At 30.6% G+C, this 23,422-nt stretch overlaps 3 protein-coding genes and 1 pseudogene across 3 annotated transcripts; 3 read left to right on the top strand and 1 right to left on the bottom strand.

The window, feature by feature from the left end:
- Positions 1–838: 838 nt before the first annotated feature.
- On the bottom strand, positions 839–12,812 carry LOC146533107 (putative cytochrome P450 301a1, mitochondrial). The gene is made up of 8 exons (XM_085195848.1): positions 12,297–12,812; positions 4,691–4,884; positions 3,583–3,781; positions 3,103–3,265; positions 2,651–2,820; positions 2,077–2,155; positions 1,608–1,802; positions 839–1,268 (listed from the first exon to the last, which is right to left on the bottom strand). Exons 1-8 carry the CDS (start codon positions 12,770–12,772, stop codon positions 1,161–1,163), a joined length of 1,584 nt encoding a protein of 527 aa, XP_085051974.1. The 5' UTR covers positions 12,773–12,812; the 3' UTR covers positions 839–1,160.
- A 1,279-nt stretch (positions 12,813–14,091) lies between these two features.
- Positions 14,092–15,747, top strand: LOC146533106 (uncharacterized). The gene is made up of 3 exons (XM_085196598.1): positions 14,092–14,487; positions 14,792–14,896; positions 15,339–15,747. The coding sequence occupies exons 1-3, from the start codon at positions 14,212–14,214 to the stop codon at positions 15,669–15,671; spliced, it is 714 nt and encodes a 237-aa protein (XP_085052724.1). The 5' UTR covers positions 14,092–14,211; the 3' UTR covers positions 15,672–15,747.
- Positions 15,748–16,231: 484 nt separating this feature from the next.
- On the top strand, positions 16,232–19,372 carry LOC146533105 (GDP-D-glucose phosphorylase 1). Its single transcript, XM_085196597.1, has 6 exons — positions 16,232–16,605; positions 16,764–16,902; positions 17,203–17,347; positions 17,675–17,777; positions 18,117–18,402; positions 18,712–19,372. Exons 1-6 carry the CDS (start codon positions 16,426–16,428, stop codon positions 18,822–18,824), a joined length of 966 nt encoding a protein of 321 aa, XP_085052723.1. The 5' UTR covers positions 16,232–16,425; the 3' UTR covers positions 18,825–19,372.
- A 2,147-nt stretch (positions 19,373–21,519) lies between these two features.
- Positions 21,520–23,195, top strand: LOC146533104 (lipase 3 pseudogene; annotated as a pseudogene).
- Positions 23,196–23,422: the final 227 nt, after the last annotated feature.

Here is a 23,422-nt window from a genome sequence, read left to right as displayed (position 1 = left end):
GGAACGGAGTGCGTTTATACTAGGTTCTTTCTGCCTACCCTGCTATGTGCGGGATACAGCGTGAAGCTGATTTAATTTAATTGAATTTTTATGTTCTTATCTCGTGTTTAATTTTATTCTTTCTTATAATGTTTTGGTTTTAAATAGAATTATTGTGATAATAATATATTTCTTAATCATTATAATAAAAACGAAATAATATAAGCTAGTATAGATAACATAACGATTGTTTAGAAGTTCCAGGGTCTAAGATCAAATCTTTTAGAATCAATGTTAATGTTATATGTTGACTTTATTAGCACACATAAGATCCATAGAACTTTTGAAATTTGATTTAAATTGGTCATATCCAAATGTTCTATTTAAGTTCAGTTCTGTGCATTTTTTATTTTTTTACCATAGTTTACTTTTAGCTATTAGCCAAATTGACTGGAATGTTTGGAACTTAATGAATTTGGCCTGTCATAAATAACGTTTTTATAAATTTAATCTATAATTTGTATTTTTTTTTCATCCTTTAATTGAAATTTAAACTGATTAACGGAAATTTTGTATTCTTACTTTGTTTTTTGTACAGTGATTGAAAACAAAGTAAAATATATTTGTACAATATTAAAAATCTAGTAGTTTCAAAATAAGAAAATGGAAACCTTTCAGAGCACCTATAATATTGACATTGCAATGTGGCAGCAGCGAAATGGAAAATAAGAAAATGCTTTGGAAAAAAATATATTTATATTAATTTAATTTATTAAATTTTATGCGATTATATTTTTGCATAGATTTTTTATTCCATATATAAAACATTTATACGTACATATTGAACATAAACAACTAGTATTTATATACATTTATTCATACAAAATATATATTTTCACGAATTAGTTCCGATATTGGCAAATTACATACATAAGTTAAGTATATCTTTTAATTCTAAAAATAGTTTTTTTTTTTAGATTTTTATTAAAATAAAAATAGAGTTACAAAAATAGTTTACTTAAAATATATTAGTTACAACTATGTCAAGATAGGCTCAAATTTTGTCTCTCAAGTCATTTTTGTTTAGATTTTCTATGAATAATTTATACCTAGTTTTTATTAATTTCAATATATTTATAATTCATATTATTTTATATTTATTTTAATGGTGTTATATTTGTTCATCGTTCAAGCATTCGCAAACGTAGTGGTCCATCGGGCGCGTACATGAAGGTAACTGCGTACTCGAGTGGTTCGTGGTGGTATTCCAAACGATAGCGACGAAGAAGCTGTGAACAAATTCATGTGTTTTAATATGATTATATAATAAACTAATACGTGAAAAATTTAAGCTGAAAATGTGTAAATAATACATAATTTGACAAGCCTTAGTCTGTAAGTTCGATTGTGAATCAAAACAAATGTGTAACGACTTCATAGATTTATAAATCGATCGATACTTAAATCAAATTATATCACACACAAAAAAAATGTAGAAATAAAAGATTTCAAACATTTTAGACGACACTGCAAGAGCAATTATAGATGATCCTTTACGGGCTAACTATATCCAAATCTTCTACTTCTGGAATCATTCTAATTCCAAATTTAAACAAAAAACAACAAACCTTAGCCAAAAGCACTTGTATCTCTAAATCGGCGAAACGTCTTCCCAAACAAATCCTCGCACCAAACCCATAAGGAAGAGATGCAAAGGAATGTAACCTGCCATCCTCAAGCCATCTCTCTGGTCTAAACTCATCTGGATTTGATACAAACTCCTCCATGTTGCCCGTTACGATCGTTGGGAATACTACTTGCACCTGAAATAATGTAGGGTAAACGATTAATTTTAGAAACTTATATATAAAATGTACCCTACCCTAAGATCCTTAGTACTCTAAAAACTTACAAATTTTGCGTTGAAATTACATAGAAAAAGATTTAAAGTAAAAGCTATTATTGCTGTTAATTTTGTTATAGTTTGACATTATAGTATATACTATATACTTAACATATATCTTAAAAACATAACACTGTTAATGGTTTATTTTCATGCAAAAAATAAAAACACTATAATAAAAATGAAATACTAACTCCTTTAGGAATGTGATATCCGCAAATGACGTCATCTTCTTGTAATGTCCTACCATTGCCGATAACCGTTGAATACATTCTGAAATATAAAATATACAGTTTATATAAAATATATAAAAAATAGAAACTTAGTAATTTATATTCAGTTACATTAAGATAACTATAAATTTAATTTAATAATTATAGAGGTTCAAATATAGATACTTTAACACCTACAATTCAATGTTATTTTTCGTTTTGCTGTTTTCAAATGCTTATATATAGCAATTAAGGATTTACAAGTACCTACTGTAATATCTAAATTTAAAAAAATATAGAAATATAAGCTGTTTCATGTGATCAAGAATAAATAATAATATTAATAAACCTACGGTGGCATATTTAGCGAAAAGTACCCAATAAATTTCGCATAGGTATTATGAATGTACATATTATATTGTTTTATGCTCTACATATTTCTTAAGGGCAGCCGATAACGTTATATAAGAATATTTGCATAAAAATTAAATATACCTTTTTATTACTCTACTAATGGTAGTCAAGCACTTAGAAATTATAAAATATATTTTTTTACCTAAAAACTTCTCTGACAAAAGCTTTAGTGTAATGCAATTTGTCCAAATCAGCGTAAGTCAAGGGTTTACTTGGATCTGGCAACACTCGTTTGATTTCCTCCGCCATTTTTTCTTGCTGTTTGATCCTTGTTGCCGCTTGATACAATATTGAACATACCGCCATAGATATCTGAAACAAAATATGGGAAAAAATATTTTAAGCATATGGAAAGCGTGTAAACAGGTTTGAATGCTTATAATGTTTCTTTTAGTAAAAAACCTTAAAAAAATAAGACATAGCAAGTGTACTTTCAACGTTCGAATTGTCCTATATATATATAATTATTTTAATTTAAAGGAAGTGAAGTAATTTTCTAATAAAATCGAATTACATTTTTATAAAAAAACAAATAAACAAAAAGAAATATATTCTTTAAATCGCGATTAATATTGATTTTATAACACAAATTACCGTATCAATCCCAACAAGTATAAGGTCGAGCGCCATGATGGTCGCGATTTTAGGATCACCTTCACTTTGAAGCACTCTCTCGAGTAGAGAGAGATCATTGTCAGATGTTACTTCTTTTGTTTTGAGTCGTTCTAATGCTTCGTTTATGTAGCGGGAACATAATCTGGAAGGTTATTTAAAGAATTAAGATATATCATACATTAAATATTGATATTTAAAATAATATTGGTAATTTTTTATCTTTTAGCGTAGTAGCTAAAAGAAATTTATTGATAACATAATGTCAACAGTTCTCCCTGAGTTTCTGGGACCAATTTGACAAATTTAAGTTTTTTTTTTTCATATAGGATTAGGGCATATAGACTATAAAATTAAAAACCTCTTGATTAAAAATAAAAAGAACCTATTTTAAATAAATTTCTTAAAAAAGTAAAAAAATTAGCTAGCTAGCTACAATAAAATTCAAATTTCAATACTCACTCAACAAAGAAGTTCATATTGTTCACATATTTCGTCCACAGTGGCGTCGGGAAGTATCTCCAATATGGAGCTTTAAGTTCCAACACGGCTACATTGCGAAGCGCGAACTTTGCAGCGTCTATTATACGTTGGGGCTCAGTACTGGTTGACTGTGGGGACAGGCAGCCAAGTCTGACGTCGAGGGCTACACGTCCAATACCTGTTGAAAGAACGATATTTTATACAAGTGTAACAAAGATTACCATTAAAGAAGGAAGGATTTTAATTTTTTTTTATTAATAGTATATATAGATATACTAGCGGCCCGCCCGAACTTCGCTTGCGTGAACTATGTTAATAATTACTGTCTCCATGAGTACCTGCGTCCTATGAGTGACGTCCATGCAAAATTTGAGACTCTTAGCATTTGTAGTAACGAAGTTTCATACAAACTTTCAACCCCAAAAACATCCCCTTAGAAATCGAATATTGCAAATTCCTGTCTTAGCAAGCACCTACGTCCTATAAGTAACTCCTATGCAAAATATCATATTCCTAGCACGTGTAGTTTCTGAGATTTCGTGATGAGTGAGTTACCTTTCGATTTTATATATATAGATTTGTAATTATATACATAATAATAACGAACCGTAGGTTTTAAAGAAAGATATGGAGAAAATATCTTTAAATTACATTTATGTTCAATAGACTTAGTTCTTGCTAAAGACAATGGACGACACCGACTGGCTCGTGGGTATTTCTCGAAACAAAACGTGATTGATTTATATAATAAACTAACTGCATTGAATCTTTATATTTATAGATAAAATTAAAATTAAAAATATGTATATGACATAAGTAAATGACACATTGCCCAGTTCTTTACTTGTCTCATGTTTTATGTTTTTTTTTTCAGTCATGTTTTTGGGTTCAAATTCCTCAACTCTAAGAAATGTAATATTTTAATTTCTTCACCCTGGTGTCGAGGCAAAGCGCGGCGTTGGGTTCCGCCACTCAACAGACAATGCCTCCAGGACTTGGCGGAAAGTGGGGAGCGGAGTGTCTTAACACTACGCTATTGCTACCTACAGTGCTACATGCGGGATATTACGGCTTATTTACTACTTACATTCAAGCGACCATCTATGAATGTCATTGTCAAATTCATGAGGTAAGTCCCCGTTTTCATCTCTTGCGTTTTCCATGTATCTGATGAAGTCCTCGGTTACGAGTTCTATTGGTGCCACATACTTTTTCACTGTTTGAGGTTGGAGTATAGGCCTTTGGACTTTAGAACGGAATCGTCTCCACTGCTCTCCGTGACTGTAATTTAATTTTTATTTTTTTTAATAAGTGTCATATTTTATTACATTACATAAAAAAATTAAAAAAAATATTTTGGCAATGTGAATTCAATACCAATCTTAAATAAAATAACATAGGAGCGGAGGTGAGAGATGTGACAAAAAATTGCCCACTAATATTATAATTGAATGACATACACCTTCCATAGACCAATTACAATTACATACGAGTATACCTTTACTTTCGTATTTTACACGTTTAAACATCAATGAAAACGAAATAACATTATATACACTACTGTTTTATCGAATACTAATATCGATTTGAAAAATACTGTTATTTGTTGAAAAATTAATATACATCTCACAGAGCAGGTTGTTAAGCAAGACTTCGCATTGGATAGAAGCACTCGCTTGTGAAATTAGACACCATTAACACACTTTACAGATCATCAAGGTAATATAAACACTATACGAGAATATAACAGAACATAATAGTAAAATAACAAAAAAGAAGCCAGTCGTGGCGCAGGGACTACAGACGATAGGTAGTGGGTTCGATTCTCACTTGAGGAAATGAAATATTTAATATTTTCATTTCCTCGCTCTGGTAACGAGGCAAATCGCATTAAATTTTGCCACTCAACTAGTGTCTTAACACTAGGTTATACCTAAAAAAATAGCCCACTATACATTCCATTGTTAGATATTACAAAAACAAATAATATAAGTAAAATTTTGTTTTATTTTTCGTTTTATTTTATTACTTGAATCCCTTTGCCATATTCCCAGCGTATTTCAATATTTTTTTTCTACATTGTTATATAAGTAGCGCTGGTTTAGATCAGTAGCGAACTAGCTATTATTAATGATTCCGTTTAACAATCATCATGACCTAGAATCGAAATAAGCACGAATGCCGTTTCTAATCTATAATTCAACCAAAACCTAAAAAAATCAGATCTTAATATAATATAACTTTAATTACATTGAAGTTATACAGCATTTAGGTAGTTAAACCAAATACCTAGTACACGAAAAATAGAGAAGAGAGTAAGAACGAAAGAAAAACTCTACATTTTCCCAGCTAACGAAGAAGAATAAGATACAATAGTCAATAGCAACATGGAAAGCACCAGTAGTATATTAGTTTGTTACGACGACATTAATTATCACTTTCATGCATATGATATGAATAATGCATGATCGTTTAGGGCTAGCTGTTGCTAGTAAATAATTAAATAACCACCCACTATGCCATAAGTCTTGGTTCGAGTTCTGACATATATTTTGTACAACTTAAGTACAGTAACTGCAGGTCGTAGGATCAAATTCAAGATAGTTAAAGCATACTAGTAAGACATTCAATTAATTTGAATTATATAAGTATTTTACTTAATTGATCTCTTATACAGTGCGGAGCAAGCAAGAATAATAATATGTAAATCTCTTAATTCGTTGTTTTCCACCCATTTTTATAAACTTTGAGTGTAAAATAGTAAAATTAATAAAAATATTGTAACATTTAAATAATCTCTCCTAGACGTATCGAAACAACTACATACCATCGTTTGTTGAGTCATTAGGAGAGAATAAATTTCCAATTACCTACATTGGTAAACATGGCATATTTGACATGTACGACGTAAAGTCGTTTTAATCATATTAAAATGTGGACAACCCGCATAGCTGTGAAGAAATCGCAATCAGAATTGAAATAGAAACAACGCCACCGCGATTGGCCGTTTGTGTTCGTGAGACAATGCTGATGATCTATTTATTTACTTCAAGCATTTCTTAGTACAACATTGCACTTATTATATGAAGAGAATTTGAATTGAATAATTTGAAGATTTGTTATACTGAAAATAAATTAGGTCGTATTATTTTTAAAAATAAAAAAATTGTAATGTTCATATATGAATGTTTATCAGATAAAGCAAGCTCTCATTGTAAAATAGAAGGGAAATAAGAAAGAAAATGGCTTGCAACAAAATCTTTATCTAGTTCGAATTTGGATTTTTAAAGTTAAAAAAAATTCTGGTATAAAGAAAATTAAAAAGGCATTATTTAAATGTTTTCTATAGACATTTCCCATATAAAAAAATTATATACAAGACGGAAGATGCAATTAACTCACGCAAGCGAATTGAATATATAAGCGAATGGAACACGCCTATGCCATATCGATTGATACGGTAACTGACATCATGTGAGAATATACCGTTAATAATTCTAACTTGTTTACGTTTCCGTTGAGAATTTAATTTCTAGTCCACAAGTAGTTAAAAAGGTGAAAGAAAGTAGTGGTACTTAAAAACTTACAAGCATAAAAAGATGAAATATTTTTACATATACATTTGATTTAAAAACAGGAGCACGGCCTAATCAATCTCTACATAAGGAACTCGACAACGACAATACCCAATTTTTTTTATAATAAAGTGGACTACCCTGTTTCCCTGTCTGATTAAAATAACGTTAAAAAGAAATATCTCAAAAATATGTCACTAATAAATTTAACAACAAAAAAGCTGAACAGTTTCTTCAAATTAACTTTGGCACCGTTAAGAGCCGGAATAGCACTTAATTTATCTGATAGAAAGTGACTAACCGTACATTCATACTTTTTAAAATTATATAAAACAAAAAATATGGTAATAATTCTTTGAATCAGCAATTATTTAGATATTCCGTTTATAATAATTCCGTTAAAAATGAATATTAGTTTCAATTTAGTAAAATATCGACATTTTTATATTTTTTTATATTTTAATATTCAATAAAGGTGTAACATGTAATATAATCTGGTTGCCCATTAGAGGAATCTCTAGTACAAATAAGCGTAATATACAAATATTCGCATTACATCTTACAAGGTGAAGTTCTAAAGTGTTTACCGAGCAAAGTGTTTGCTCCCCACATTTACACACAATTATTAACAGTGCTTGTAAATGTATGTAGCATGTCTATAATAAGCCTATTAAATACAAATAGATTTTTTCAGCTTCCCGCTGTATCCCGCAAGAAAGTGATAGGCAGGGAGAGCCTAGTGTTAAGACACATATTGCGCTCTCCAATTTCCGAATTCTGGAGAATTGAAAATATGAAATATTTCATGTCCTCTTTCAAGCTTTTTTTTTATTTAATCATAATATATTATAATTATTAAGGTAAATTATAATCATATAAATAAATACTAATTAAACGAGTTAAAAAAGAAAAACGTCAATATTTACACAAGACATAGTTAAGAAACTAGTACAAGTGTAGTCTGCAAAGGAAATACTTTGCAAAACAAGTATGTTGACACTGTTTTCCTTTTCAAAGATGTAAACTTAAACAAAAAATATATATAATTATATATTTAGATAATTTCGTGAAAAATAACTCCGTTTTCCACTTTTCAATACATTTAAGCATAGACAAAGGACGATCTATGGTTGTAGGCACGATTACAACCCCAATTGACTTATGACGTCACACTTTCTGGTCTTGATATAGCTTTACGGTTTATTGAAGACTACCTTCACGAGAAAACAAAATCTGATCATAAGTGATCATATGCACTGACTCACACTTGGCTGATTTAAGGAGCCCACAATCTCTTTTGTAGGCTTGATATGTCTGCATAGACATTTTGTGTTTAGTGGAGAAACCCAATGGGTGGTTGGAGAAGGTGATTTGTCTGCAAGAGCTGGTACCCACAACCATAATATTTATTCAGGTGGATTAGTAAAAATGTGACTCTTGACAAAATTACCCTAAATGATCATTAAATTACGTATAGGGTACCTATACATCTATGCAATAAAAAATATATGAATGAAGAATAAAGAATATATGAAGAAAGAATAACGAATATATGAAGAATGAATGACAACATACATATAATTTTATGTATTAAAGTTAAATATAATAAGATAGTATCTGTATGCACATCACGTTATTCTACAGAGTGCGGATAGAGACGCTTTCGCTTCGCTCTGGTTCACATATAGACCGATATCACTTTAGATATATAATATTTTTGTTATATTTTTTTTTTTTGGCAGTTACGTTACGTTATGAAATAAATACGGGGACTGTAAAGAAGCATTGTAATATTTTAGGAGGCAATAACAAATTTTAGCTTAAGCCCGTAAAATTTTATAAAAATGTTTAAACAGTACAAATTTTACAGTTAGACATTGTTTCTTTTGTTTTCACTATACCACGAGAAACGAAAACTATATCTCATAGAGAAAAAAGCATCACATCAAAGAGAAACCTTGTAAAAATGTGCTTGATCTACATCGCTAAAGAACATACCAACCCACAGACCAGTTTCTGAATATAACTGGTTATTTACGTTCAACAAAATAAATTACACTTTTAGCTCTCGCAAGCTCGGCCTAAAGTTTTAAATACGCAAAAACTGTACTAACAATTGTAATTTAACATTGTTTTTTTTATAATTAAAAATTGTAGCTACGTCTAGAAACTAAACTATATTATCTTTAATTCTTGCGATTTAAGACTAAAATCAAAGGTAAGTTTAAAACAATGATGTCAAGATCAATTGGGAATTTACACATAGAATAAGTAAGCATTATATCATACATGCTAATAGTAGGTGATAAATTGTATTCAATGTAGCGCAGTAAAACAATGTCATTGTTAACACATATTTTCATGAAGAAAAAATAATTTGTTAAATATAATATAAGAAGAATAAACAAGTTGAAATTGATAGGAAAAAATAAAGTTATCTTAAAAAATAAAATTTAATTTAACTTTTAATTTTACTTATATATAACTAGCGGACGCGCGCAGCTTCGCTTGCGTATTTAGGGGTGAATTCTAAAAAACCACGAAACATGTGTTCAATGAAATATTTTTAAGAGTCTAAATTTCAAATTTTATAAAAATCGGTGGCGATTTAAAGATATTTCCATACAAACTTTCAACCCCTTATATGCACCCTTAGGGGGTGAATTCTAGAAAACCATGAAACACATGTCCAATTAAATATTTTTAAGAATCTAAATTTAAAATTTTATAATAATCGGTGGCGTTTTAAAGATTTTTCCATACAAACTTTCAACCCCTTATTTGCACCCTTAGGGGGAGAATTCTAGAAAACGATGAAACACGTATTCAATTAAATACTTTAAAAAATCTAAATTTCAAATTTTATAAAAATCGGTGCCGATTAAATTTTTTTTCCATACAAACTTTCAACCCCTATCTCACCCCTTTAGGATTAAAATTTTTCAAAATCCCTTCTTAGTGGATGTCCAGATTACGAAAGTAAACATCTGTCCAAATTTCACGTTTCTACGCACAGCGGTTACGGCTGTGCGTGCGTCTTACCTCAGTCAGTGAGGACAAGTCCTTTTATATATATAGATAACAAAGTATGTATATAATATTATATAGTTAAATGTTAGCATTTAATTCAATCAATTAATTTCAAAATTCATTACTTTATTCATACAATATTCATTATTTTGTTATTTGTTCACTTCACGCTGTATCCTGCATATACATAACAGGGTAGGCAAAGGGATTCTCATTTCCCATTAATGCACTTCCGTTCCCAACTTTCTGCCGAATTCTGCAGCCATTGCATGTTCAGCGCCTGAACTCAAGGCCGTGCTTTGCCTCGTTAATAGTGCAATGATGAATAATTTAACTATTTTATTTCCTCAATTGGGAATCGAACCCACAACCTGACGCGTTCAAATTTGGACTGAAAATTTATGACATTTATCTAATCTAAAATTTACTAAACAGATTTTAGATTATTTAATTCTTTTTATTATTATTTATCGCTGGCAGATAGACAATATTTTTTTTCTGTTTAGACAGAAAGTGAAGAACGTCTCTATGTCACCTCCGAACGAATCCTAGAACGATGTACATACTACATGTGTACTTTTCCAATCTTACAAAATAATATATAACCTACCTAGTATGGAACTTCACGTATTAAAAACCTAAAGATTTAAATTAAAAACAAACACTATAACAAATCAAATAACAAATTGCACAATAACTCATTGCCTAGGTCTAAGTTACGTTCTCGTTTTACATCGAGTATTCATTTTCCATATATATTGTATACACAGACCATTCGACCTAGAGTACTTCTGAAGTCTGAACAAACAGTAAATAGTCGTAAGTAACAACATAAAAGATTTATGTCACTTGTATAATGTTACTTTCGCTGTCCACGACGAATGTTGTGAAATGAACAGTTCTTCTTTATTTTAGGGTTCATTTTAGGGCAGGGTTTGAAAATTGCTTAGTTTTGTCCAGTAGTCATATTTAAAATCTTTGTAGACATCTTGGAGCATTTAAAAGGAAAGTGGTATAGTGTTATATACATAGTGGGCGTAGGGTCGATTCCCATTGGCTCTGGCTCTGGCTGCAAGTTTAGATTTTGTCATCAATAATAATTGATTGATGGATTGATTTTTTGATTAATATGTCTAAGGCTAAAACCGTTGCTGACAGTTACTGACTATCAATAATAATTTTGGACGAATTCTGCCAGGATAATACGATTACATACAAATATAAAAATTATATTAAATGCATACTTAAAAAGTTATTGCAATAATTTCAATTTATATGAAATTTTTGGTATTGCATGCAACGTTTTTTGCAAGTTAGGCAATCTAATTGAAATCGATTTTTTATCAAATTTTGCTTTCAATATTCGCGTTGAAATATTCAGTTATTTACACGCTATACCTTCACATGTGTTTTCATTTTGTTTTTTGCAATAGGTTTTTTTTTCATAGGTACGTATAAGTATATGTACCTATTTGCAAACAAAATTGCAACTAGATATCACGCATTGAAAATAGTAGATATTATAAGGAATTGGAAAATTACATTTAAAACAAATGAGGCCAGTCGTAGCGCAGGGGCACAAAGTGTGAACGCAACAGGTTGTGGGTTCGATTTCATCGACACGCGATGAAATGAAATATTTAATATTTTCATTTGTTGCCTGTGGTGTTGAAGCAAAGCGCGGCGTTGAGTTCCACAACTCAACACGCTATGCCTCCAGAATTCAACGGAAAAAGGCAAACGGAGTGTGGATTCGTAAGTGCCTATGTTGTTTTTACTGCGCCTGATAAAAAAAATATAACATCATGTAAATTCTAGCTTTATGAAATAAATATTTCTTAAATACTTCGAAATGAATGGAAAAGATATCACGTTTTTAAGGTTTGTTGGAATTATACAGAGACTGGTAAATAGCGGTAGTGAGTCACAAAAGTGAAAGTTGATTGATGGGCAGAAGAGACAAAGTTTTAAACAAAAATCTTCATAAGAAGAATATTTTTATAAATTTACTTTCATAAATTATTTATTCTTTATACACATTTTTTATATTAAATTATATTTGTTTTATTTAAAAAAAAATGTACTCACACTCCAACAACACCTGGCAGCTCCCCAAAAAAATCCTTTCTCACTTCAGATTTATATTTCACAAGACACGGCATCGCTGGTCTAAAAGGAGTGGGTCCTTCTCTCCTATACATTCTTTCGATCTCGTCGGCATCATACACAAATAACAAATCTGGCCTCCCAATAAGCCCTCCTAACTTCACTATCCTGCCATATCTTTCAAGGAATAATTTAGTGACTTTAGCGAATTCCGAAATATCAAATTGTCCTATAACCGGGACCATCCGCCACGTATTGCCCAAAATAGGGATAGGTTTAGGTCCAGGAACTTCGGAGTAGGGTTTCGCGTTTGCGAAAATTTCCTCGGATAGGGAAGCAGCTGGGGCGATTTGGGAACGTTGGCGTTTGGAAAATGGACATCCTGTGGTAGCCTGACGGCAGTTTATGGGAGCGAACGGACGAGTGTAAGCTGATAGCGCACGCAACGAACGACCCATGGCGGTTAAGGCCGCATCGACGACTGAACTTATAGAGATCGTGCATTTACCGTTGCCCGCACATTCACGGACGCCGATCTCGTAGCTGCGTTCTCTTTTTTTATTTTTTTGGTTTGGTTTTTAATTGATATTTTAATATTTTTAATAACATTCTAAAAGAGAGTACCATTATTACCATTATAATTTTTAAATACAAATTATTTGTAATATTATTAATAATCGAAATATAAAACAATATTTTGTAAAAAATTAAAAACTTAAGAAATTAAGTACTCATAATCTGAAAACCTTAATAATATAAAATAAAAGAATAAGAAATAAGAAATAAAAAAGCTTAATACTTTTAAAATATACTAGTTAAAAAAATACGCACAAAGAATTTATAAGCAGGAGATTGGTAGATGATATTAAAATGCGAACGTTAACCTTGTTAAATTTTGTAGCAGGTTGATGACCTATCAACATATATTTATGTATGACCTACATATAAAAGTATTATTTGTAAAGTGTGGATGTAATTTTTTTTAGCTTCACTTTGTATCCCGCACATAGCAAGGTGGGCAGAGAGTACCTGGGAACCTAGTTAAGTTCCGTTTAAGTTAAGTTCCGTTCCCATTAAGACACTTCAGTTTCCCATTTTCCGCCGAATTCTGTTGAGTGACGGAACTCAACGCCGTGCTTTAACTCGTTACCAGAGCTAAGAAATCCTGACACGTTTACAGCCACACCCTCGTGGCCCTGTGGCACGACACAACACGGGTTCAATTTAATTATTATAATAATTCAATAATATGAATGGTTCAAACTTCGCGTAACCCGTAGCGGTGGTTACTGGTATCAAGCTGCCCAATTTGAATAAAAATTGTAGGAATAAGAGTAGGTAACCAGGTAATCGAACCCACAACCGTCGCTTTTATACTCAGACGATGCATTGTTGCGCAACAATGTCTTGCGATGTCTTGTGTTGCGATGTCTTAAATTCTTAGCTAGAGAATTAAGTGAATTTATGCACTCCAGTAAATAGTGACTTATAAGTATTGTTAAATATTTAGAATAATATTTATTTATCGTAAATTTACTTTTTAGGTGTCTATAAAATAAGTACTCTTTTTAACTTAACGTTTTATGCCACAGAGTATGTAGAGAAACTAATGTCAAGAACCTTCATTCATTGCTTTTTACCTAAATTCAAGAAAAAGTATTAAGTGGCGTTAAGTTACTGTACGTTAATTTATATAATTATATTAAAAATATAATCCATGTTAAAAATACATTCAGAAAGTAAAAAGGAGTTTTCAAGTGACGTCTGTCAAATCAGAAATGTCAGTTTCGTTGTTATTTGCTAATTGTTATTTGTTATGGTTAGCTGAAATTTACGGCTATAACAATATACTAAGTTATTCAATTAAATACTACGTTCCATGCATTTATAAAACAAAATGATATCTGAGTTTGCCAAAGAAAAAGTGTTTTGGACGAAAAGAATGAATTTAAGATTGGTAAATTATATACACAACAAACCTAATATTTGGAATCCAAAACACCCAAAATACACATCAGTAGAACATCGAGATAGAACTTACGCTGAATTTGCAGCTAAATATGGCTATGAATTTACAGGTCAAGCGGTGAAAGATAGATGGACGAATATAAGATCAACGTTTTCTAATTATTTAAGAAAAATTAAGGCTAGTAAAGCAAAAAATGATGGAGAGGTATGTTTTACCATAATCAAATCAAAAATTATTTTCAAATCTTTAAAAATATTTGTTTACAATATTACAATTCCAGCTCCTGCACTTCATACATAATTCCTTTAGAATTAGATGAAAAGTGGGGAGTTGAGCGTCCTAACACTAGGCTCCTGCTCACTCTTCTACATAAGAGATATAGTGTGGAGCAGAAATAAATATAAATATTAAATTTTTATAGTTCAGAACCACACACCTTACAAGTGAATTATTTTTACTACTTTATTAATAATGATAATACTGATATTCTATTATAATATTGTTTTAGGAATATAAAGTGAATTGGCATTTGTGGGATGCATGTCAGTTTCTAAAGAAAGTCAATAGAACAGAAAAAATTATATTAGAGACAATGGACATAACAGAAGAAGATGTATGTACTTTTTTTAGTTTCCTTTGAAGTGTATCTCACATAATAATAGACTAAAAATATAAAAACATTTTTAATATTTTTAGAAACATTTTATATTTGAGGCCAGCCCTGCCACAGTGGCACAGATGTTAATGGGACAGATTATGAGTTCAATTCCCACTGTAAGAAATGAAATACTTCATATTTCATTTGCCTTGCTCTGGCAAAGAGGCAAAGTGTGGCATTAACTTCCCCCACTGAATATCTAATGCCTCCAGAATTTGGCATAAAGCTAAACACAAAAGTGGTCTAAAGGGAGCAATAGTATACAAATTTACTTACCTCAAGATGATTATAATTATATAATATGGATTGAGATACTCCTGCACTCCTTAAAACTATCAAAATATTTTTGCTTAAAAAAAATGTTTTATTTTAATTGTATTTTATCTGTGTATTTCAGAATGATTTTCAAGAAGAGATAAATGTACCTGAAACAGCATTTTATACTGAGCCAGACCAATCATCTGAGAAACATTTATCAACAAATTCAATAAGTTGTAGAAATATAGCAGAAAATTTAGTAACTGTATTCAAGGGTGTCCAGAATGATGTTTTTGGCTTAGAAAGTACAAGATATGCTAAAGTTGGAAGAGCTGTTACAAAAAAATTAAGCAAAATGAATTCATTTGAAGCTGCAAAAGTATCAAAAAAGATTATCGACATACTGTGTCTTTATGATGAGAACAATCCTTTAAATCCCAATAGGGTTAAAATGAAAAATGTTGAAAACTAAGCTATTATTATCTTTTAATATGTATTTTATTCTTCTTAAGGTTTTGTCACATAATTATTAAAAGAAATTTATTATAGAGCATCTATTAATTTTCATTCATTATTTATGCAGTACAATATTCAAAATCCATACTTATATAATTGTTTATGATTATTTTTCTGATTCAATCACAAAATACTAAGTCATGATAAAAATTAAAGATATTATAATATAAGTAAAAGAAACAACAAAATATTTGAGTGAAACATATAATAAAAACAGTAATGTAGTAATATGAATTCAAATTAATGATTGTAGGAAGCAAAGCATAGTAGCTATAATAAAAATAGTCTGCCCGTTATGCATTGATAGTAGTAAAACCAGCACAATTTTATTTGAAAAATTTTAAATTATAAATTAATAAAATTTTATCAATATTATAGCGACAAGCTCTCACAAGCTTAGCTATATACCCTGTTCACATGCTAGTGATGGACATTAACCGTGGCTTGCCAAGCGTAAGCGACGAATTAAGTCTCATGTTATAATTTTTTTTTGTGCTGAAAACACTAAATCAAGCTTCAAAGTCAATTATCAAATGGACAAATGACAAGTTACAAAGTTTACAAATAAATTTTTATAATCAATGCAAATCGAATCAATATCAATATTTCACATTACTTATATACCGGCTTATTTATTAATTTACTAATATATAAACCGTTTGTTACTTATATATTATCAAATGTAAATAATATTAAAATAAGATTTTAAAATGAAAATGGTGTTTACCTTTTACCAACCAATATCGCACACTGATATAGAAATTGAAAGAAAGATAAGACTTGCAGAACTTATAAAACTGAAATGGCAAGATATTTACACTAACGCTAATGTTTTTCGTTACGATATTGAGTGTCTACGTGAGAGATTTGTAGAGAAGTATTTCTTACAGGTATTTCTTGTTTACTATTTCATGGGAATGTAATCTTCAAAAAAATATAATTCTTATCAAATCAATCTAAATTACACCATTACAATAATAAACAAAATAAATATTAAGACATTAACGGCCTAAAAAAAAAAAAAAATTATAATTGTCATTTTTTTCAGTTAAATGTAAATAGATATACAAAGCGAAGATTACCTCAACATATTTTGGATTTGCTCCAGCCATTTAATCATGAAGAATTTAATTTTAACAAAGCATCCATACAAGAACACATGTTTATTTTGAAAGTAAAGCCCATTGGTAAGTGTTCTATGTAATATAATAAATATATTTTAATATTAATTAACTTATCTTATAGTTTAAAAAGATTGCGAGTTTTCACATTATACATATTGCCTATCCCTATTAACATTGTTTGATAAGAAAATCAGCCACTTCAAGAAGACCCCCTTAAGGGTTATAATGTTTTGGCATAATGAAAATCTACACAACTTTAAAGTTCTGTTGATTTTCATGTCATTTCATGAGGGGCAGGTAATATATAATCTTTACGCTGTACTTGAAATTGCTTAATTAACATAAATTTGTAATTAATTTCAGATACTCATACAGCACTGGTGAATGTAAGTCCTATATCACGTTATCATTCTTTGCTTTGTCCCTCTATGGACAAGTGTTTACCTCAAATCATTACTAAGGACAGCTTAAAGTTGGCTATAGATTTAATGTTAGAGGCCAAAGAAATGTAAGTTTATAAAAATAACTACATACTTAAAAGGTGGAGAATTGGGAGAAATAATTATTTCCTTATTCTGGTAACAAGACAACAATTGGTGTAGAGTTCCTAATATTTTTTTTATGTAAAATACATGTCTGGTATATAAAAAAAAAATATTAAGTAAAATACTTGTATATTTTTGTAGACAGAGGGAACCTTTTGATGTGTACCTGTTCCCCATTTTCAGCCCTACCTTCTAGACATTGTGTGTCAAGGTGCAAAATTCAGTACCACACTGCCTTCTCACTAGAGTAAGAAAATGAAAATAATTAATTACCCATATACTTTTTTCAGTGAATTAAGGATTGCATTTAACAGCCTATGTGCCTTAGCATCAGTGAATCATCTCCATTTTCATCTCTTTCTGGAGAAAAATAATCTTCCCGTGGAAGATGTGGTAATTATAGTACTTCATTTCATTTACAATATAAAATATTTTTAATATTGTTGATATGGGGTTCGATTCCCGCTCGGTGGAATGATATGTTTAATATTTTCGTTGTCATCGCTCTAGTAACGAGCCAAAGCGCAACATTAAATTCCGCCACTCAACACGCAATATCTCAAAAATTCGACTGAAAGTATCTCCACTTTCCGCTGAATTCTTGAAGTGTCTTAATGGGGAATAGAGTGTCTTAAATTTCGCAGCATTACATTAAGCAATATTAACAAAAAAAATAGTGCTGAGAATTATTTTCTCTTTAAATATAACAAAATAAATTAATATTTCATTCAGAAATGTCATCACTTAGTGGGTCCAGTATACACGTTTGACGAAACCTACCCAGCACAAGCATTTTGCTTTTTTATAACTACAGACTATAAAATAGATGAAATATTCAAGTTAATGGAGTTTTTATTAAAGAAACTAATACCACATAATATTTTTATTACAAGAGGATTGTCGGTAGATAATAAAGAAGGGATAAGATTGATAATCTATCCTAGAAAAAGTAGTGTGGGCGTTTTGGGATCTTTTAACGTAGCAGCTTGTGAATTGAGTGGATGGTTTATAGTTGGTGGTATGTATTTTTTTTGTCATTATTACCTTCTTTTGTTTTAGCTATATTTTTGTTGTGTATAAGCTCAAAATTTGGTGTTAAAACACTCTGTTCTTTGCTTGCTGCTTAATTATTAGTTGAAATATTGTATTTTTTTATGATTTATATTTAACTAACAGTCTGAGAAATTATAAGTTGCAATGACTTGTAGTTACTGTTTGTATTTTAAATTTAGATTAATAAATTGAAAAAATCAACTTGTGAACAAATTACATGCGACGTTCCTTGCGAAAATAAAAAGAAAAAAGTAAAATAATTATAACATTTCAGACAGAGAGCAATATGAAACTATACAGCCGCATCATCTTGAAGAAGAATTAAGCAATTGGAAGATCAACAACTTTGATGTAATATGTGAAGAAATCAAATTGATATATACATAGTTTAAATAACTATTACGGTATCGAGCATAGCTTGTAAATTGTAATTTAATAGCTGTACTAAAAAATTAAATGGAATGAGAGTGACGCCATCTGTCGAAAACTGGTCGTACCAACTCAGAAACATTCGTGGGCTCTTGCACAACAAACAACAAATGCTCCGAAGTTAGCTATAAGTAATTTGATTTTAGGGATTTCTTCTTTTGATTACTTGTGAACAATGCGCTAAAGTTTAGAAAACTTCACGTTCGTCACGACCACTCGACCGTGCTGTAAGGGTATATCAGTTTATATGAAACACTGAATGGCAGGCTATCCCATATATATTTTTTTAAGTTATTACTTTAAGCATAGTCTTTGTACATATTCTTGTTTTTTCATTGTTAATTAAATTTTTTATGTGCAATAAAACTATTTTATTATGTTCTGGAAATGAATATTTTCTATTTACATATTATATAATTATGTAACAATATGAAAAATGTAGTGCTTAAAAAATTGTATTGTGATCCTCTTGTTATTTATGTATGTATTAAAATAATAAATAAAAATGTAAATAATTATTGTATACGTATTAATAATGACTGAGTATATAATAAAATTATTTACGATTATTTTGAATTATAGCTAAAACTGTATCCTGTTGTGATTGAAACAAGATTTTACATTTTTTTTCATAGGCAGAGAGAACTTATGGGAGTGTTAAGATTACTTTCTTCGCTTTCTAGCCAAGTTATTCTTAATTTGTATCAAATTCAAAATTAAATTCTTCTATATGTATGTGTATACCTGGTGTGGCTGATTTATTTTTTTCTTTTTTACCTGAAAGTAAATTTTTGATAGTAAATTTTAATGGTCTGAAATGATAAAACTTTTCCGTTACTGAGAGACTGACTATAGGATAGGGAGTATACGAAAGCACTAAGGATGAGGAAAGGATTTTTCGAGAAGAAAAGAGAAATAACGGGATTGCCATTTTATGTCTTAAAGTCCACGCGAGTGAAGTTATGGCTAGTTTATTATATACCAATGTATTTTTTTATTGTACTTACTTTTACTTCACCAGTTTAATGTGATTCTATTAATATTGATGTAGCTATCACTAAATGATATACGTATTTACTATATATTAATTATAATTTTCCTTGCATTTCCATTTGTGGTGCACAGTAAAATATATGTAAATAAATATTATTTTGTAGTTAATATTGAAATATTTTCCTGCATTTTGTTTTGCTGTCAATTTTATCAGTTTAGTTATTATTAAACATAATTATTTATGTGAAAATAAATATGAATATAATATGTTATAAAGTATGAAAATACTAATTGCACATATTGTTGTTTTATTTAATTAATTAATTCAGCTTCACGATATATGCCGCAAGTAGCAGAGGGAACCTAGTGCTAAGACGCTGCATTCCCTATTTTCCGCTTAATTTTGGACGCATTACGGACTCAACGTCATGCTTTTGCCTTGGTACCCGACCGAAGAAATGAAAATATTAATAAATAATAATTAATTCGCCCGAATGGACATCGCTCCCACAACCGTCGCGTTACAGTCGCACTCTTGTGTTCCTGCGCTACGATGGTCTCAAAATAGGCCTGAATTTATTAAAATGTTTCTTATTTTAGTAATATATATTAATTCACACGCATTCAAGAAGATGACAGATTGTTTTGGCTGATACGTACATAAACAGGTCCTTGCCGGAACGTACCTTGAGATATTTTCCAGAGGTAGCCTACGTATGATTAAATATTATAATTATGTTTATTTGTACATTTAAATTTTACAAATTTAAAAATAAGATTTTTTTTTATTTTGGCTTTGAGCAGATTTTTCTGTAATGTTTTAAAGATTTTTTATTAGTAAAAATTTAGGGGTGGACACCACGCTATTCACACGTGAACAAAGACCACCCCACACCCATACCTTCGCCCATGGTCATAGGATTATATTTAAATATGCCTTGGGCCAAACGTTAAGTTTTAGGTTCGCCTGAAAACCTTTTTTCTATCACTACATTTAAGCTTGTAGATATATACCTACTAAACTCATAACACATTTTACAAGAAATAATTCGATTCTCTATTAAAAATAAAAATATATTCACTTGTATATCTGCTTATCTATTATCGTATTTTTATTATAATTATAATGTACTTCCTTCCTAGAGTAAAATTACCTAATGCTAATCAGCTTTGCGGCTTACCACATAGTTCAACGTTCATATGACTCATTATATATAAAAAAATATGTTACGAATATGGAATATGAGGCAATAATATAAATCGATATAAGTATTTAGTAGTAGTCTAGTTGGTTTGTCTGGAAATGTTTTTTTTTTAATTTTTTAATAATTTGGAAAAAAGGTCCTAAAAGAGCCGTATAAGCTTATCTTTTTTCTGTTTTTTTAAATAATAACAAAAATAGTTTCTATAAAGTTTGAAGCAAGGAGCTTCTTTGTAACTGATTAATACATTGTAAATTGTAAGTATCTTTTGTAAGTCGAACATGACATGTAGGTACCCTACTTACATCTTACCTAGCGAAATGTAGTTTTACATCGGACTTCTATTTGTTTATAAAAAATATTTATTATCAGTGAAAAGTTATGTTAATATCTAGTACAATAATTGTTTACATACTTTGGTAATGACACATATATCGTATCAAAGATCATTTAACTGAGTGCTCTATTACTGTGTGTCGCGCGAACGTCGGATACAGTTCAATATTAAACATGAAAGTATTAGTAATTTTGTTTACAATAATTGTTCTAATACAATGCAGCGAGTGTCGATACACTGACTGGTTGCCGCAAAATCTTATAGGCACATTCACCAACAAGACTGCTCGCTTAACCGACTACGTTCGCTCAAAAGGCCGCAGCATTAGACAGTTTTACGTAGAAAATGTGCATAACAAAATAACTTCTTATCTCGGCATGAGAAATCAATCTGAAGCAGCGGCCGACGAGGATAATAACATGAAGATGAAACAAAGGTTTCAAGGTTATGTTGATAATGCTGAGAGGAATGGCCATAAGATATTTGACTCCATCGCACCCGAGAAATTGGAGTACTCCTGCAACGACGAGGATACTAGCATCCAAATGACTACTCCACAATTGATAGCCTTGCACGGATACGTCTCAGAGTCACACACTATCCTAACTGAAGACGGTTACATACTTACTATACATAGGATACCATATTCAGGGTTTAGTAAAAATCGTGAAGTTTCTCGAAAAACTGTACTTCTACACCACGGACTTCTTGGAAGCTCTGCCGATTGGGTTGTATCAGGGCCAGAAAAAGGTCTCGCATATATTTTGTCGAATGCCGGATACGATGTTTGGATGGCGAATGTTCGGGGAAACATATACTCGAGGGCCCACGTCTTTCTTAACCCTGACAATTTCGCATTTTGGAATTTTACATTTCATGAAGTAAGTCAACACGACCTGCCAGCCGTTATTGATTATATTATGGATAAAAAGGGGTGGGACGTGAAGATTAATTATGTTGGACATTCAATGGGGACAACAATCTTATTTGCTTTACTTTCAACGAAAACTCAATACAACAAAGTGTTAAGAGCTGGCTTCGCTCTCGCCCCTGTAGCTTTCATGACTGACATCAAAAGTCCCATCAGGCTGTTAGCCAAGTATAGCGATGATTTAGAATATCTACTTAAACTTCTGGGAGCTAACGAATTTTTACCGCACAACGCTGTTTTGAGATGGTTATCGAAGCACGCGTGTGAAATTAATCGTTACGAGGAAGCAATATGTGAAAATTCTATGTTTCTTTTTTGTGGGTTTGACTTTCAACAATTTAACCGTAGCATGTTGCCTATAGTGCTAGGACACATACCAGCTGGTGCATCTACAAAAACATTAGTCCATTACGCTCAAGAAATTAAAGACGCTGGACGTTTCCAACAATTCGATTACGGAGCTAAGGACAATGTGAAAAAATATGGAAGTCTTTCTCCTCCAGAATATCCTTTAAATAAAATAACTCTGCCTATAGCCTTATTTGGAGCTGAAAACGATTGGTTGGCAAGTGATATCGACGTTACAAATTTATTTGTCCAACTCCCGAACCCCATAGAACATTATATGGTGCCATTAAAAGAATTTAACCACATTGATTTCTTGTACGGTGTGGATGCCCCAAGATTAGTTTATGCGAAGTTGTTACAATTGTTAGAAGAAGGTCATTCTAATTTAGAAACGTATAGCGCTAAACTAGAGAGAGACTCCTTTAATAATGTAGATTCATATATTGAACTACCATGAATGAATGAAATACTTACATAGAAGAATTTTAATATTTTTTTTATATACATATCTACCTAATTGTTAATGTTTTTTATTCCTTGCACTAAGTTAAAAGTTCGAAATGGTCTAGGTATATATTCTTTTATTTTTTTAAAGGTTGTGATTAGCTTTTTTTCTATAGATAGTCATTAGTACAGGTACATACACAGACGTAATGGTATCAACAGCTATAAAATATTATTATACAGTAAGTACTTAGAACGACAATCCCTGGGTAAAGTAGGTAGATACCTATCGAAAGTGAAA

Source organism: Heliconius melpomene, chromosome 13 (assembly GCF_056956725.1).
Source record: "Heliconius melpomene rosina isolate 202511_hmr_F chromosome 13, ASM5695672v1, whole genome shotgun sequence".
Lineage (NCBI taxonomy): Eukaryota > Metazoa > Arthropoda > Insecta > Lepidoptera > Nymphalidae > Heliconius > Heliconius melpomene.
The sequence above is the reverse complement of the archived record's forward strand: the minus strand, read 5'-3'. Positions and strand labels throughout refer to the sequence as shown.